The sequence below is a fragment of the Carassius gibelio genome, chromosome B16, assembly GCF_023724105.1.
Source record: "Carassius gibelio isolate Cgi1373 ecotype wild population from Czech Republic chromosome B16, carGib1.2-hapl.c, whole genome shotgun sequence".
NCBI classification, from domain to species: domain Eukaryota; kingdom Metazoa; phylum Chordata; class Actinopteri; order Cypriniformes; family Cyprinidae; genus Carassius; species Carassius gibelio.
Genome location: NC_068411.1, coordinates 11,252,163 through 11,270,958, shown reverse-complemented (window position 1 = coordinate 11,270,958; position 18,796 = coordinate 11,252,163). Strand labels below are relative to the sequence as shown.

Genomic DNA, 18,796 nt, shown 5'->3' with positions numbered 1-18,796 from the left:
CTAAAAATGGCCCCTTCCATTGAAGCTAAAATGACACGTACAAAGCCATTTCTGGTTTCTGTGAAAGGATGCAGTGAAGTTTTTCAAGCAAATAATGATATAATGTTTTTCTGTTTCTCATAAAAAGCTATCTTTTGGGTTTTAGAAGGCTGCAGCACACAAGCCACAATAAATACACTATGAACAGTGATAATACGAAAAAAAAAAAAAAAAAACCTATGTGAATATGATTCAGACGAATGAACGAATGAATGATTGATTTATTGATCGAACGATGAACGAACGAACAAACAAATGAATGAATGAATGATTGATTGATTGAATAAATGAACATACATATACAGCATAAGGGTTTAGAATGGGAAATGGTAGTCAGTAAATAATGACAGAAAACCATTTTTGAGTGAATTATGCCTTTAAATTACTAAAATAGTGAAGGTACATCTAGGACTGATAATATTGTATTACTTTTAAAATACTTTGACGCATTTCTGCAACAAGGCCAATTTCTCCAATATAGTGTTTTCTGATTTCCATGAAGCTCGTTTTCTGGTAATTCCATTACTTAGTGAAGTCAGAGCAATACCCAAGCCAATAAATGAATCAAGCAAACGGAGAGTGAGGAAACCAGAAGGCTCAGAAGCACACTTACCTCTATGACTTGAAAGATAGCAGGCAGGAGACTGCTCTCTCTAACAAGCCTGTTGGGGGAAACACACACAGATACACACATTTAGCTTGTGACACACATTTACTTCATGGCACTAGGCCCACGTTCCATCTTCATTAGTGTGACACTTGTGCACGCATTTAGGTTTTGGCACTGTATGGAACCGCTGAGGTGTGAACGCTCCATCGTGCCAAGATCAGTCAGCTGGGAAAATGACCTTTGACTAATCCAGTGACGAGTGAAAATGAAAGAGAACGCATGCCACTGAAAGGATGAAAGAGTGAGAGAATGATGGAGGGAGAAAGTCGGATGGAAAACACAACAATGTAATAAGAATGAGAAATAGAGGACCCATGTATGCAAACCTAGTGAGCTGCCTACCTAAAATGCATTTTTTTGGAAAACACAGAACAACATTATTAGACTATAATTCTCAGAAATGCTGTCAAGAGGGAGGCTTCATCAGGCTAAAATGTTTAAACATGCTAATGATGGCCAAAAAGCTGTTGTTGCCAGAAATTCACTGTAACCATACAGTGATACTGTTTCAGGTATTATGGGATGTCATATGTATGCCTGTGTGCTTAACAAATTTTATTAAGCAATATAATGTTAATATAGCATGCAACCTTTTATTTTTTTGTTTGTTTGTTTTTTTTAAACGGACTGATAACAACCAGAATAATAAAAGATGGCTGTAAAATAGAAAGTCACATGATGTTTCAAGGTGACTGTAAATGGTCCTTCCTCACACACAAAAAACAACAACAAATACAGTAATATAATAAACATTAACTAAATAGCAGAACATGTAACGCAAAAGACCTATTTTTATGTTTATGAAGGCAGTTCATACTTTCCCCAAAGTAACTTTACAGATAGGCAGTTCACTCGGTTCAGAACATTTGAACAGATTTTTTGATGTGTCTACCGTGTCTAAAAAGACTGTCTAGGTACACCATTTACTAGGTCTGAATACTTTAATATATCTCAAACAATGCTATGTAGGCAGTTTAAGTTCTAATTGCAGGAAAAAAAAAAAAAAAAAAAAAAAAAAAACTTTTGAATGGTACTATAATGGACAACATTTTTTGTCTAGGTAGGCAACTCATTTGAAGCAAATGTTTGAAAATGTGTGGTTACAAAAATGCACTTATTTAGTTTAGTAAATCAAATATTAAAATACGCTTACAGCTGCAAAATGCTGACTAGGTAGGGAGTTCACTCAAGTTTAAATCATTTAAATAGATTGCACATACATGTCTATATGATGCTAGAAACTGCTGACATGGTAGACAGCTCACTAGGTTTGTATGTAATTATGATGTCCAAAACAGCTGACTATGCTGGCTACTCACTAGACTCACATCGTATGAATGGAACATTCAAAACTGTCTTGGTAGACAGTCCATTTAGTCTAAATGGAATGTCTGAAATGCCCAACATTTTGTCAAGGTAGGCAGCTCACAAGGTGTTGAAACTGACAGAAAATGCTCCAGACAGCCTGGCTGAGAGGAATAATCGAGGCCTTTATTGAAAATGACTCGTCATGCTCTCTTATTAAGGTCTTTGATTCACAGCCAATTACGTATGATAAAGGTGTGTAGAGAAGAATGCCACAGTAATCTGAGAAAAGGACAGACTGATAAAATTAAATTAGCTAAAGGGTTACATTTGAAATACTTACAGTGCCCTTCCCAGTCAATACAGTGATATATAAAAATTGTGCTATAGAGTTATTTGGCCATTCTCCCCTGAGTGTGTCCTCTGTGGAGGTTTTGGTTTCTTTGAGTGAGAAAGAGTGAGAACTGCCCAGAACTTGAGATAAGGTGAATGGAGAGGTCTATATGAGTAAATCTCAGTTAAATGAACCCAAAGCCACAGGTAGAGAAATAATTATCTTCTTTGTGCCTGAAAGTGAGCACACTTCAAGACCTGGGATTTAGGGATTTTTTTAGGTTAAAACAGGGTTTACTGTGCCCAAATAATCGTGTATTTTTGAAGGAATTGTGCAAAAAAAGTCAACACAACCAGAAACAGGAACAGCAATGATCTTTTGGTAGTCAAAGAAATAATGAAGTTAGCTTTGCATTTATAAAATAATAAAAAAAGAAAATATGCTTGTGGTTATTGCTTATTATTGCTTATTATTGCTTAAGTTAACAAGAAATTCGATATATTTTGTCTCAACTTCCTGTAAAAACTACATTTGTCAAGCCATTTGATGTGCTCTTGAAAACATTATAAAACATGTTATTTTTGATATTTTTACTTATACAGAATGTAGTAAATATAGAAAAGTTGAATTAGAACTTACATATTTCATAAACACAACACAGCTGAACATGTTTATCGGTTTATCAATGCTTTATCATAAACCATTAAGCCTCGGCTCAGAGACAGTGAATATGTACAACAGAATTTATTCAACAGACCAGGAATAGATTGCCTGCAACAAACATCATTAATTAAATGACAATAACATCATGAAATATACAGTCACTCATGGTACACTGAATTCATTGATGACGCACATCGAGCAATCATTACACTCAAGTGAGCACCTTTCTGCTTATTCTGTTTATTCAGAACAGTCAATAATCTCTCATCTGTCTGCGCTCTCCTTCCTAACAAACATCATTACCCCTACAATTACCAACAAAACACAAGAGCCAATAGAAAACACACACTCTCTGGGTACAACAGAGTAAGCAGGCATAATGAACAGGACCATTTTATCATGACACAACAGAAAGAGGGAGAGAGATGGTGGCATTTTCTCACTGAAGGTTTATCCGTGTCCGGTATGTGCTCCGGCAAGCAGCCCGGTGACTAGGATCACTCATGCATCTTTCTAAATGACGGACGTTTGCAAAGGTAAATGGAGTCAACTGGGCGAGTGAGAAAATACAGAGACTTTCACTTAGACAGCTTTCAGGCCAACCAGGTTATTGGCCCACTTACACAGTCCTCAGGCAAAGTAGCCAGTGTCCAGAGGCACAGTTTTTCACCACTTGGATAAAGTAGTCGTGGTCCACATAGTAATAGACTGTGTAAGGCTAACATGCCAGAATATCTTTTCGCCCCCAAAACCTAAATGTCCATGTAAAAAAAAAAAAAAAAAAAAAAAAAAAAAAAAACTTATCAGTTGATAATTGTGTCAGTTTTGTCTTTTTATAATATTTTTTAAACCAATGCAAATCCTATTTCCACTGCATTTCAAATTATATATTTGCTTGGACAGCATTCTGAGTAATAATGGTGATAAATATGTCATTCTTTCTAATCTAATCATCAACATAACATGATCAACATTTTTCTAATATGTTAATGTTATGTTAAATGTTAAAATGAATACTCTTGCTAAGGTTAATAGCATTTAATGCATTAAACCAAATAAATAATACTGACACATTTTTACATAAATTGAAAAACAATAAAAAGTGATTAATTTGATTAGATATTTACCTTGATTTATATAAATTTTCTGCATGCTTTACACTTTACACCTTTATACTTTTGCCTCCACAGTAAACAAGTAAACTAACAGAATGTTGTAGGAAAAGATGTCACAGCCGAGGGGCAGGGTACTCTAGCAATTATTTTCACACTAAAATGTCAAAATGATTAGATCATTATATTTAGTTATTATTATTATTACATTATTTTTCACCATTGTCTATTTAACCATAGTTTTACTCATGGAATAATTTATATTTTCTTGAGGCATTTGTATAAAATAAGATGCAAAGTCAAAAAAACAATATAAGGATAAAACTAAATCTATACATACTGGGTATTTGAACATAGAAAAATAAATTAAGAATGCATTAAATCTCTTTGGAAAAGAAAATGGAAATCCTTTTTTTTTTTTTTTTACCTGTCTAGGTACATTACATATTATGCCAGCTGACTTGAAAATATGCCTAATTGCCATGATAAGATCACCGCCCCCCTAAAAAAAAGAAGAAATATATATATTTTTTTAATTGTTCTAAAAATAATCTTTGACCATCTCTGCAAAATAAATCTTATTTTTCTTTAGATTTGGGGGTGAAATGTTAGGCATATTTCGTCCTTACAGTAATATGGTCTGCAGAGAGTTAACCAGACAGCCTGGTCATCCATACTAAAAATGAAGCTGATGTAATTGGCGATGTTGACAAATTTGTCACAAAAATCAACATCCTATCAGCAGAGATAAGGTTTAGTCCAGCCATTACAGGCATCTCAAATCTCAATCCTACATCTTGTCTAAAAAAAAAAACCAAGGCATGTGGGTCTTAACACACAAAACAATGAATGCCTCAACTTTTCGTTGACAACTAAGAATGATTTTAACGGTTCTAAGCAGCATTTTCACGGAAATGGGAAGTGGAGAGATTGGCATTTACACAGGTAAATGTCAGCCAAAGACACTAAAGCATCTAATAAGAGAACGTATGCACATAATCTTTACGGTTGCAGGCAACCTTTGCATCTGATCTCCAATCAGTCAGTATGAAGAACTGCTGCTATTCAGTCCTTATTCACCCCTCACTCTTTCAGAACGGCACGCAACAGCCCTGACATTTACTGGTGCCATCGGCACTCTGGGGCCGAGACACTATCAGAGCCGTCGTAGGGTGCAATTTCTCCCAGGTCCACCTCTTGAGATTTCTGTTGTTCTGGTGTACTAACAAATAGATCCATTACATAGATTCCAGACACTGCAGCCATCCATCTGTCCATCTCTGTCTCATCCGTTCAGTGGATGTACAATGTTGTCAGGGGCCAGTGTTTGTAGCCCGAGCAACTGCTAAACCCACACATGCTTTCAGTCCTGAGCCACCCACATAAACAGTGCTGAAAGAATAATAGCCAGTCACACATACAAACAAATCGTGACACTTCCACATGCCTGAGCACCATGGACACAGACAGCTCCCACACATCGCATGTCCTGTCCAATATCCCGCTAGCAGAGGGTGTCACCCTTCACAGCAGAAGCAGCAGCAGAAAAGACACCTCCACTAGTGCAGAAAGACACCACCTCATCTACACTAGCAAAGGACATAACGCTGGGACGAAAATAATAATGATAATAAAAACAGAAGTCTGCAACCATTTGACTTTAATTAATATTAAATTTAAAGCAGGCTTGTAAAGTCACATTATGGTGACTTCACAAAATTATTAGATAATAAGTACATCGGAATACTTCTGTACCAATGTGCTGGCAAATGTAAATTAATTTTACTTTCAAATCAAGCATTCTGTTAGTTAATGGGCAGAAATTGCGTGAAAAACTGACACAAAATCTGTTTGGCCCTGTTTGACACAAAATTTTAGATCACGTGGATCCCTACTGAAATTACTGGATTTCGCCTGTGAAATTTGCTTAGAAACAAGTAAACGTGATAAGACAATATATGAATATATTCACTATAGCAATTTTTAAGACTTAATTTTTTTCCACATCTTTTCCAGTCTTGGGTAAATCATTTTAAAATGTTGAACTACTATCACAAACACTATTTATAATTAAAGACACTACTACTGCTGATGTCCTCTATTTGCAATATTATGTTACAAGGGACTATGGAAGCCTGTTTCTGCCACTAAATGAATAAACAAATAAATAAATAAAGGTAAATCCAACTTTAAAGAGTCGTATGATGCCATTGCAAATTTTCCTTTCTCTTTGGAGTGTTACAAGCTCTAAAAACGGCTCATTCTTACACGTCCCCACATGTCTACGTCACAATGTGGGAAGATTTGCATAACATCGCCCAAATGTTCACACAAAAGAAAGAAGGTGTAACATTCTCACTGTTGCAGCCGGCCCCATGTTGTGGAGGAGATGCAGTGTTTTGTTGCGAAAGCAAAATTACTTTGTTTGGCCTTCCAAAAGAGGACACAACTAGAAATCAGTGGCTAAGTTGTTTTACAACACTGTTCCAGAACAGTTCAGCCCAAATATTCAGATGTGTGCTGAGCATTTTATGGAGGAAGATGACTATTTCCTGAAACAGTAGCCTACAATCCATCTGTGCACAACGGCTGTTTACACTTTACACCTTTGCAAGGACAGTCTGGCACTTCTGACTCACAGCCTGTAAGTAACTTTACATTTAAAAAAATTGCCACTAATGATTCGAACATGAGTTTTGAGCAGTGTAGAGAAGGCTTGTTGTTTCTCTGATCACAAATGCAGACATGGTTTTATGTTTACACAGCGCAATACACAACGCAACGTGTAAAAAGACAATTCTGTTACCACTGGATGCAACAAATGCCTCGTTTGTAATGGGTTTTATTGGTTTTGTCTCATCTAGAGATGTCCTGATTGTGAACGAATCGTTCTTTTTAACTGGATCTTCTGAGTAAACCGATTGAACCAGTTCACCAAATTGAATTGAATCATTTGAAACAGTTCACGTCTACAGTACGCACTAATCCACAAATTAAGTTATTCAGTTTATAAACGTGCCTGACACTGCCTTTGACACTAAATAAACCAATATCCCATGTTATTCTGTTACTCCTAACAGTACACTGACTGAACTGCTAAAGAGAACCGATGATGGGATGCGCACGAGCAGAGCCGCTGGAATGAGCCTAATCCTACTGGGAGATGGCATGACAGTTTATTAAGGGGCGTAACAATTCCATCACACACTTGAGGCATTCGGCCAATCACAACGCACTGGATAGCTGGCCAATGAGAGCACACCTTGCTTTTTTAGAAAGATGAGCTTTGTAAAAATCAATGCGTTTCAAAAAGGCGTAGCGCATAGAGGACAAACAACAATGTACATTATGTGGAAAATACTGGCTTTTTTTCTTCTTCTCAGAAGGGAGATATAAACTCGCAGTTCTAACTTTTTTCTCAGAATCACATGATATCAACATTGCAAGAAATAAAGTCAGAATTAAACTACTAATTCTGAGAACATATCAGTCTTTCCTCCCCTAAGAATCAGACTTTAAAACTCGTTTTTATCTCACATTTCTGAGAAAATAAATAAAAGTCAGAACTGCAAGATATAAACTCGTGTTTGCGAGAAAAAAAGTCAGAATGGTAAGTTTTTATCTCACAATTCTGACTTTATTTCTAAGAATTGTGTGTTTATATCTTACAGTTCAGACTTTATAACTCCGGTTTTTCTGACTTCTGACTTTTTCTGTATTTGAAGAAAATACAGAATTTCATGATGTAATCCTATATCATGCAAATTGGAATTAAATTTTTAAGAATTGAGAGTTTACATCTCGCAATTCTGGCTTTATATCTCCCATGCGAGTTTATATCTCAATTAAAAAAAAATAAAAACATTTTTATAAAGTGCTAGCAAATCAAAGCAGCATGCTTTTAATCAGTGTGTGAAACACTTAATTCTCTTGCAATTCTGATAGCGTGGATTCCTTTTGAAATTACAGGATTTTTCCTGTGAAATTTCATCAAACGATTTTTGTTTTTGTTTTGTATTTATGTTTCTAATGATCTTAACAACCTTCCGTTCTAATGGTTTACACTTCAATACTTGAAATAAATAGGCAAACAATTATTGTGTTATTATTACTAACATTTGGGAAACATTCAAGAAAAGAAAATTCCTGATAGTGTGGATTCCTTTTGAAATTACAGGATTTTTCCTGTGAAATTTCATCAAACGAAGTACCCCCCCACACACACACAAGTCAAAGGGAACAAAAACTGTTTTATATGAACATTCTTCGAAATATGCTCTGTGTTCAACAAAAAAGAAGAGATTTTTGGGTAAAGCTAGCTCTTCTACAATGTACAAGTGCTAAAAAATTTACATTCACTGTATATATTCCTATGACTTTTGAAGATCTCATTTATTTCCATGATTTTTCTTGCCCTGGAAAGCACATCAATCCATTCACATTCAAACTTTTAAACAGGTCGGAGGTGAGGCCTGGCAACTAATGCACAGGCTCCAACATGAGGTGGGAATCTGAGTAATGAACATAGTCTGGCTTGAGTCCTTCCCTAAATCCCTTCCCCAATTGTTTCCTGTCAGCTCTTTACTTTCGATAAAATAAAGAATAGCGTAAGCTAATTCTGTGTAGTTCCAACTCAATCTGCTGCAGCCAATCACCTGCTCCCTCACCCATTGAAAGGACTAAATAGTCAATTTAATTTTTGTCAATCAGACCATCAGTGAGACACATTTCCTCCTTCAGCTGAGACAGAGCCCATTAAGAGTTTTAACTAAACATACTGGTAAGAAAGGAGTTCATTATCACCTGCCTGAGCAATGGCCAATGTACTCTAGATATAAATTCTTAATATTGATAAAATTAACACTTTAGAGAAGCCGTTCAGCACCACTCTCTTAACAGCACATACATTTGCTTTCGTCTGCACAAAGCCAAGAGTGGCCAAAGGTTCTCAATAATTGGAAAGTTTGAACTACTATCACAACCGATAATAAAAGAACGCCAGTGCTTGCACGGAACCTGCTAATGTCCCTCATTTGCAATCTCATTTCGCCTGGAACCCATCAAGAGAAGGTCTGCGTTTTTTAGGACTTTATCAAGCACTTGCAAATGCAATTTAATTTCACTATTGTGAGTGGAAATAGCTCTTTGCAGGCAAGGGGGGGTTGCCTCGGCGACTGACGAACGTTTTCCGATTGGTGACATCAATTTGAATAGTTCAACCATGTGGCTGCAGCTCTATCAGCACCAAGAAAGACAATGTGCAGGAGGCCAGCAGGAGCCATTAGAGAAACGACGGGGGGATGAGGATGAGATAAGAAACACACACACTCACACACACTCCCTCACCTGTGCACCCAGACACTCAATACAGCCCACAGAGAGAAGTGGTAAGAACAGTGCAGGAAATGACAGACAAAAGAGACAAACATTTTGAGAAAATCAGAGGAGGACTGTGTATGTATCAGTCATTATATATGTAAGCTTCTATTCCAAACAAAGGTAAGACCCACAATAGAGACACATTTAGAGCCTTCAAATCATGTTCACAAATGATCTCATAGACTTATTTACCATATTTATATATAGAATATTAGAGAGAGAGAGAGAGAGAGAGAGAGAGTAGCATAAAGCATAGTCTGTGGATGTAGTGAGAAACTATGTGCGGCATCTTTGAAGTTCATTGCTGCTCGGCATGACCTACTTTAACAATTTCAGGATCAATAAACTAATAAGGTTGAGTTCAGAAACACATTCCCCTCAAGACAGTCTTCTGTCTCGAATCAGTGGTAATTTTAGAAGTTTATCTGTATATTTTTCCTCCAAAAAGTCTTAGTATACTGTTCTGTAAGAATACATTATTAGTTCGTATTATTAATCAAAGGACAAGCTGTTGTCCTGTGGTTAGTGTACCACTCGTACCACTGCCCACTGGAAAGAGACAGAGAGAGAGAGAGAGACAAAGTGTACTGTGAGCAACAGCATGATGCCTATCATTCTATATTGCATCACCCGCTTACAGAATGAGATGTGTGAGGGGCTCATCTTGAGGGTTACACAAAAAGGAGGGGGATTTTTGGCATAAGAATGGCAAAAATCTCCCACAGTATGTAGGAATAGCTGTGTATTTGGAGAGTGTTATTGGTTACCTGCTGATGGGTGAGCTGTGCTCAGTGAGGGACACCAGCAGTTTGAGAGCATACACCGGTACAGGATCTGACTCCAGAAGCAGAGTCTCATACCTGCAGAGAAAAGCCAAATTAAAGGAAAGCTATGCAAGTAAGTAAGAAAAAAGTCAATTCATGACAACAGTCATTGAAAAGTTTATCAACCATTGCAACTTTTACGTTGTGGATGTATTCTCTATGAACTGAATTCTCCTCAGGATTTCAGGAACAAACTCAACGTGGCTTTTCATAAAAATGCATACAACATAAAACATTTCTTGTTATTGCTGTACAGTGAAAACACACTCAACAAAAAATGAACCATCATTGTGTATTATAAAAGTTAAATATTTTTAATTAATTAGTGTTTTGACAATTTAACACATACAGTATGGTTTAGTTGATCATTCAAAATATTAATTGCATAGCCAGTAAAATACAGTGATACAATTATTTAAATACTCTTATGAAAGTAAATACTTCTTAGCCTATAAAATTTAATTTAATAAAATGTGAAAGAATCGCTCATGTAGCTGCATCTTTCTTGTCTGGATTGGCAATGAAAGATATTTGTTGTTATAATGAATGGATGATTTGGAAAGATCACTTTTCAGAAAAATTGCAGAAATAAGACAAAAAAGTCAAATGAGTAAAAACTGATTCATTCTGATTTTAGATTTTTGCATCATTATTCAGAATTAGTTTTAATTCGAACCAATTTATTATTGGCATTATCCAGAATAGAATCCACTTTAGAAAACTAAGTACATTATGGTTGTTTTCTACCCTAAAATGGTATTATAACACATGCCTGTGCTATTTGAATTTGGAATCAGCTACGAATTGTTTCATTAACCAATGCATCAACAAGCTACAGAATCCTGTTTCTAGTCCTGCATCTACGTTTTTATCCTAACCACTTGCAACCATGACACACAATGAGTGACAAGACATTTTGTCAATGACTTGGTTTCTATTTGTGTCACACTCAATAAATACCACTGGTCCAAAACCACGCTGTACATTAAGCATGAAATATCTCCTGATTGCCAGCTATTGTGTGCATTCAGTGTGCACAGACAAATTGCTTCTTGCTGGAAGCTTCGCATCACCTCATGCCTGGTTAGGACACAATCATAGTTTTAATAAACAGAGAGGATGGAGGAGTAAACTGAGAAAGCAGAATATAGGTAAGTGAGGGGTGAGTCTTACTGTGGCAGCAGGGCCTCAGAGATGAGCGTCAGCAAGCGAGTGTTGGATGAGATGCCTTCACCTTCCCACTCTGCCTCTCGTTCTCTCCCTCCGTCTCTCTCACTCTCCTCCACCTCGACTTGGCTCAGCAGCAGCAGCAGCGTGATCTCTGACAGCACACGCAAACTCACAACACGCCATTCCACTGGGACACACACAGCAGAAGGTTTAGATATATACTTACATGCATACATGCATATATTCACAAATAAATAAATCTAGAATATATATACACATCCATGTGTGTATATATTTATATACATGCATGAATTCACAAATATGAATATAAATCAACATATTTATAGCTCCTATTTCAAGATAAATGTGTTCATGTTTCTAATGATCTTAACAAGATCTTCAACTTTTGTTCTAATGGTTTACGCTTTAATACTTGACATAAATTGGCCAATGCAAAATGTGCCTATCAATGAATTTATTTACATAAATAAATGAGCAAATAATTATTGTGTTATTATTACTAACTTTTGGGAAACATTCAAGAAAAGAAAAGAAAAGAAAAGAAAAGAAGACATAACATTGTTTGTGGTCTATTTTCCTCCAATTTGTGCACTCTTATGTCCTGGGGGTTAGTATTTATTAAAATATATATATATATATATATATATATATATATATATTTGGTTTGTTTGTTTTATATATATATATGATTTATAATAGAGCTCCTTCAACCGTTTCAAAATTTTCATCAATCTGATAGCCATGTTTCTCATGTGTTTATTTTTAGGAAATGATGTCCTTATTTAAACTTCAAATATGCATTTTTTTTTAAATAATAATATGATAATATTGATAATATGATAATATGATAATAATATGACATGTCTACAAGAGGCTGCTATAAGCAATATGACTTTTCTCCATTACAGATTATATAGCACTACAGAATATAAAACAGCAGTGCTATGGTTATAAAATAATAATAATAATAAAAACCTTGCGAGTACTGCAGTTCAGAAATGAAATGTCTGGTGAATGGCACTAAAATTTTTGCATTTGAGAATAATGTACCGCCTATAATAAACTCTACCTTTAACTTAAATGAAAAAAAAAAAACTGAGATAGAAACACATTTACCAAAGGAACCATGCCTTAGCTTCCTTCTATGAGGCTTTGAGCTCATTTGTGAACACCAGGTGAGCTACCGTTCAAGCTTACTATTGCATGTTAGACAAGCCTGTAAAGTCATATTTCCAATGAGACTGGGTTTTATATAAAACTGTATTCAATGTTGGACATTGTTAGTTGACAAAATAGCGAGAATATGAATGGGTTCTATGAGCGTCAAGGAAACATCAAGTTTGTTTGCTTCCATTTGTCCCATTTCATACTTTTGATTACTTAACTATTATTTAAAAAATGTAGTCAATAGTTATAAAAAAGAATGAATAATGTGTCAAACCTTGACTGGTAGTGTGTAATTGTCTTTGCTTATTTGCAGCTGAAGTGTGTTCTCACCATTCTTACTGAAGGCCAGAGACGCCAGCGGTGGTACAATCAAATCCACAACCTTGGGGAAACAAAGAGAGAAGTCTGCATTACTCTACAAGTGAGAAATCGCACCTATATGTGCTTAGTCTCACCAGACCACACACATGACTTGAGTGAAAGTGAAACAGCTGGAAGCGGAAGACTGAGAGAGTGCTCTGAACAGCTCCAATTTGCATGGAAATGTGATGTCAGCTCTGCCCTTTGATCATAGAAAGTGTGTTCCAACAAAAGGCCTTACGCCAGCTCTTTTGAAAATTAGAATCAGGTTTTACGATTATTACCAACTACAATCAGCCACACGGCAGCAAATGTTGCGCACAGGTGTCTTAATGTGGATAGCTGTGGGCATCTCTCAAACAAAGGATTTCACTCTCTCTGATTCTATGTGAAAAGAACACCAAAGAAACATTGTAAAGGTTATCTATGAATTTCTCTCTTCTTCTGTCTCTATTGTAAGACAACACGTTTTTTCACTGAGCTGCAAGTATTGTACAGTTGCTATGCTAAACCCGCGGCACATCTTTGATCTCTTGCCCACACCTTATGAGACGTTTGTCGTGAATGTCAATATAATGGTAATTCTTTCTCTGTAGCTTAGTTGAGGTATGTCTGAACACTTAGAATCAAACTTTGTGAGCTTTCTACCCAGACAGCATTATATGGGTCAATGATGAATAAAAGTGTCCTTGATAAAGTTAAGGAAAACTTTTTTTTTTAAATCGTGTTAAACATACAATTGTGAGTTCTTAGAAATTCACTTTTTTTTCTATTCATGTTTTGAAAAAAACTTTACATTCAAAAAGTTAAAAATTTATTGGAAATGTCAAAGAAATTGTTGATTTTGACCACAACTTTGATTCTTCAGATTTTTTTTGTTTAAACAATGATAATAAGCAATGAAAAAAAGGCATTGTTTTAAATGAGGCTTTTTCGTCTTTCATTATATGTTAGTAAAAATACTAGTATCTTCCAGACAAGTGTGCCCCACCCAAACACACACACACACACACATTGCATATGTAAGTTGTTGTTTGTACAAACTGCATTTTTACCCACGACTGTTGATAGACTGCCGTTTCAGCACACACCTGCCCCGAGTGAGCTGTAAAGAGTCAGCCATTGTTTCGAAGCATTTGAGGTGATCTGTTGTTGGATGTAATAATGAACATAGTCGTCAATTACTCCCGACATCTGAACTGTGAAGACTCAGTGGATTACTTTTGTTTTTGAAGGGAATGTGCGTAAATAAATGCAATTATGTTTGTGCGAATCACTTTACACCAGACTTTGTAAATGAGGCTCTGTTAAAAGCGGGTTTTGCTAAAAAGTTGTTCCTGAAGGATGATTTGGTAAGTTCCACGATCTATGTGGCTAAAGTTAACAGTCTCAGAGAACACTGTTGTCGTCATTTCTACTTCGAAGCTTCTAAGTATAATTCATAACCACACATTTATAATGAACAATGTATTATGGGAATTGTCTTACTACAAAAAGGTTATGTTTTCTTTAAAGATTACATGGTAACACTACATTAAGTTTACCTTTGTAGAGGGTTTACAAAGATGTTTGTTAATGAGTAATAAGTCATTTACAAATGTATTATAACTGCCTGAATAAGAAAGGTGACTTTAAAGCAAGAATGGAAGCGAGGGGTGGGGTGAGCAGAGCTCATTATCATTTAAAGGTACATCCACCGAAATGGGTCGCTGTGAACAGAGCTGCTTTTGACAAGGTAAAGTTATGTGTTATAAGTGTTATTTTACACTAAAACCTCGCTGAATACCCTATGAAGACCTTAAAGTATTACAGCTTCTGATGTCTTCTTTTAACAGTTTACTGAAAGGTTCTTTGGGGTATCCAAAACTGTTCTTCTATGACATTACCCCATTTATGAACAACTTTTGTGTCTATAACCCCCAAGAATATCAGTTTCAATAAACTATAATCATTCACATGCTATATGGAGTCACAGTGTGTGTGTGTTTTAGAGCGAATAATGGGATTTAACGACTCCTGGTGAACTGTAATTAAGATGTCTTCTTCTATTATAGAGTATCAGAGAGTCTGTGTCCTCTCAACGCTTCCTGATGCATCAGTCCTACAGAACGCATGTCGATACTCATTATAAAAGCCTCACACGGAGAGAGATATACACACATACACACTCCCTTCACTCCTGAGTGATTTCCTGTTGCCAAGAGGTTTGTGAGAATAATAGTGCTGGGCAGAGGGGAGCCGTGATCTCAGGTGTAGTTCTGTCAGGCGTGAAGATGTGAGATCTCAGGTTAGATGTGAATGTGGCCCTTGCTGCTCTGAAACACAGCTTGATATATTGTGTTTGTGAGCATGTCCTTATGGAGGGAAAGTTTTACCTTCTGCATGGGGTTAAATAGATAATTTAGAGACTAACTTTTCCAGAACATTTTTATCGACACCTTGCACACACTTTTCTCGGGAGATAAAATGTTCATAATGTAATAATTTTCTCAAAATGTAATACAATCTTGAGCTCATAGTGTAAAAACTATTTATTATATCATGAGAAATTTATGACAATATAAACTGACCAAAAATATTGTAATATTGTCATAATTATATAATTATAATAAAGTATAAGCAGCCCAGTATAAGGGAAAGTCAAAATTTTTGCTTTTATTTAGCCTATGTGTGTAATATATATATATATAAACTTGCACAGATTATTTGTTGACCTTAAGAATCTAAGACTAAAAAAAAATCTAAGACAAGCAATGTGTGCTAACAAAATAAATAATGTCAATTTTTGTTTTCATACTGACTTTAACATCTTAGGTAATGTCCGTGGTATGATGACAACGACAGTGGTTCCATATAAATATATTTTAATTGACCTAATTTATAGCTAGCAACAATTCAGTCAAAAAACAAATAAAAGTTTCAAAAAGTTTAATGTAGTCTGGGATAGATCACGTTATTTGCCTCAGGCAATGGCAGCACACAAGTTAAATGAACAATTCTTCAGTTTAATACGAGTTATAACATGATTGTAAATCAGAGGATATGTCGAAAAATAAAGTACAACTTACAATCACGCATCATTTTATGTGCCTATAAGCGGCACTTGCTTAGTTTAAAAGTAGACATGTCAAGCTTTTTATAGATATCTCTCTCATGTCTCTTCGTTGAGTATTCACGGAGTTACAGTTCATTTTAATGACGTGTTTGTAAATGAAGATCAGCGCAGACAATGGCTGCAGACAGCACACCTTGTTTGTTATCTTTATTTTATAAGTGCACAAAGTTTTGTTGTTATTATGTCTGTATCCAAAAAAAAGTAGGCCCTTTAAAGATTTGATTGATGTATTGATCTTATCTGTACGATTAAACCTGAAAGTGTAATTTAAGTTATCTTCGGGGTTATCAGGAGAAAATTACTCATAAGGCGTATACGCGTTAATCGAAGGTTAAACAGGGAAATCATCAGTGTAACGGCCTGTGAAGAGTGTCAGTTGTGTGACATTTACCTCAGGAAGATAACTGTTTAATCATATTGCTAAAATTATAAATACATTAGACCTATACATTTGTGTAGAATATAAACAAGTTTTTATAACAACCATTTAAATGACAATCCCCCGTTTCACAGACAAATCTTTACAAGCCTTATGCCAGACTAAAATCTAAGTCTGAGCTGGTTCAACTTAAAGAAACTTGCTCTGGCTGATCTTAAAATATATCAGTGCCTTTATTTTGTCTCAAAATGCACACCAGTAATGTTTTTTTTTTTTTTTTTTGTAAAGTGTATAGTAGCATCCCTAATCGGGACACCCAATTCTAATGAACAGGTTTGACTATTTTAATACGTAAATTTCCATGAGTACAAATCTTAATGATTAAGCATCTAATTATATTGTAGGGTAACAAATTAATCAATCAGCATCAGTGAGTACACTAATAGATGAACAAACACCAATGAAGCAATAATCAATAAAAACTGAGAGACTTACCAGCAGTTTTCCAAATTTGATGAGAAAGGCCTCAGTCACCACCTGCGGTCGGAAGATCTGTCGAAGCAAACAGGCACAGTCATGAAGGGATCTACCCTAAAAGACACTTCACCAACCTACAACACTGTACAACATTGCTATTCACTACCATTGAGTCTTATTCCGTTTGAGTTCCACCAAAAACTGTCAGTCTTCACTTGAGCTTTAGCAGCTATGAAGTCTTACAGTTGTCTTGAACACAGCTGAATGTACACTGCAGATTTCTTTCATCGTACTGCAAAATCGGCAGTCTTGGATCTATTAATGCATCATGCTCTCCGACGGACGATAAATTGCCTTTGCAATGAATCTTCTGGCAGGTTCAGAATTTTTAGGCCGCATTGCTGCACTCTAGATGCTCAATGCTGTCAATCGTGAACTAAAATCCCAGCTACGATGCGCATCGTATAGTCTGACATAAGAACATTAATGTCACTGAGGAATGTCGATGTTAAAATCTGCCGTGGGTTTTACCCAAGATCTCATCCAGGACGCGCCGTACCATACAATCTGACAAGCAGCGATTGTAGAGGACAGCAAAAAACGCAAAATGTTCAGTCGGTTTAAGAGAAAATGTTATGAAACCCTGCTGTTCTGTCAGAGGAGATTTTCCCCCATCATGCACCATTTCGACTAAGCAGCAGAAGATGTGGTATTCGAGTGCGTTTCATTTACAGTGTCATCCTGGGATGTGATCCTCCTCTCTGGAGGACTTCAGCGCTGGTGTGAGAATGAGGGGGTTCATGTTTGTGCTGTAGGACTGTAATGATGTGAGGTTAAAGGTCATAGTCCTGGACAGTGATGCATTGAGCTCTTATCCACTCTCGCCTCTGAGAAACACATTAGAACTGACCTCTGCGCTGACCCCTGTGACTGATGAGTGCTCTGAGTGTCAGCGCAGGGTGTTGGTTGTCAGAGAAGCAACAGGCCAGAGAGACAGATGAGACCACAGAGAGGGCTCATCACATGAATGTATGTATGGATGCACAAACACACAGGCATGCTCTCACATTACAAGAGCATGACGCCTCTCAGAACCATACAGCAGCTGAAGAGATCAGGCACACGGGGCTTAAGGGCATAAGAGGCCAGTGAAGTCTCAAAGATGCAGACCAACCTGCTACTGGGAAGACAACCAGCTATGCCCTGCAGCATTTTTCTTAATATCAAAACACATACACACTGGATTTGTGTAGCCAGACTTTTGACTATAGGCATAAAGTCTAGCCCACACTGCAGCTTTTGCTAGCCAAGAACTGCCCACTTAGGCAGGAAGGGGTCGACCGACTGACAAAAGTTATTTTTTACTTATTTTAAGAAACATTTCAAATGCAGCCACAACAACTGTGAAATAACAAAAATGTAAGCATGTGCATTAATCAGTGACAAAAAATTAGTCAAATTAGTGGTGTGCGACATCAGGATTTTTGTTCGTGAACGATTCAAATGTCTCCTCAATCTGCTTCTGAAGAAATATTGTGCTACAGTGTGCATTCTGTCAGTTGCAGTTGTGTTGCCTCCGTCTTAATATACTGTAAAATACAACATACATTCACATCAAATGCTCGCATAAAATTCAACGCATTGATCTTTGCCTACAAAACCACCACTGGCTCTGCACCCATTTACCTAAATTCATTACTTCAGACTTATGTCCCCGGTAAGACCTTTAAAATATGCTATGCCTGTACCAGATAAAAGGACCATCCCAAACAGTTGTCTAG

General features: G+C 36.4%; 1 protein-coding gene across 1 annotated transcript in view; it reads right to left on the bottom strand.

The window, feature by feature from the left end:
• LOC127974309 (serine/threonine-protein kinase ULK4-like) overlaps positions 1-17,303 on the bottom strand; it is a 38,650-nt gene extending 21,347 nt beyond the window's left edge. Inside the window, exons 1-6 of the mRNA XM_052577491.1 lie at positions 17,259-17,303; positions 17,034-17,090; positions 13,015-13,066; positions 11,500-11,683; positions 10,270-10,362; positions 653-701 (exon numbers count right to left, since the gene is read on the bottom strand). Of these exons, the coding sequence (XP_052433451.1) occupies positions 653-701; positions 10,270-10,362; positions 11,500-11,683; positions 13,015-13,066; positions 17,034-17,090; positions 17,259-17,303 (480 nt within the window). The remainder of the gene's footprint in view (positions 1-652; positions 702-10,269; positions 10,363-11,499; positions 11,684-13,014; positions 13,067-17,033; positions 17,091-17,258) is intronic.
• Between the last annotated feature and the right edge of the window lie 1,493 nt (positions 17,304-18,796).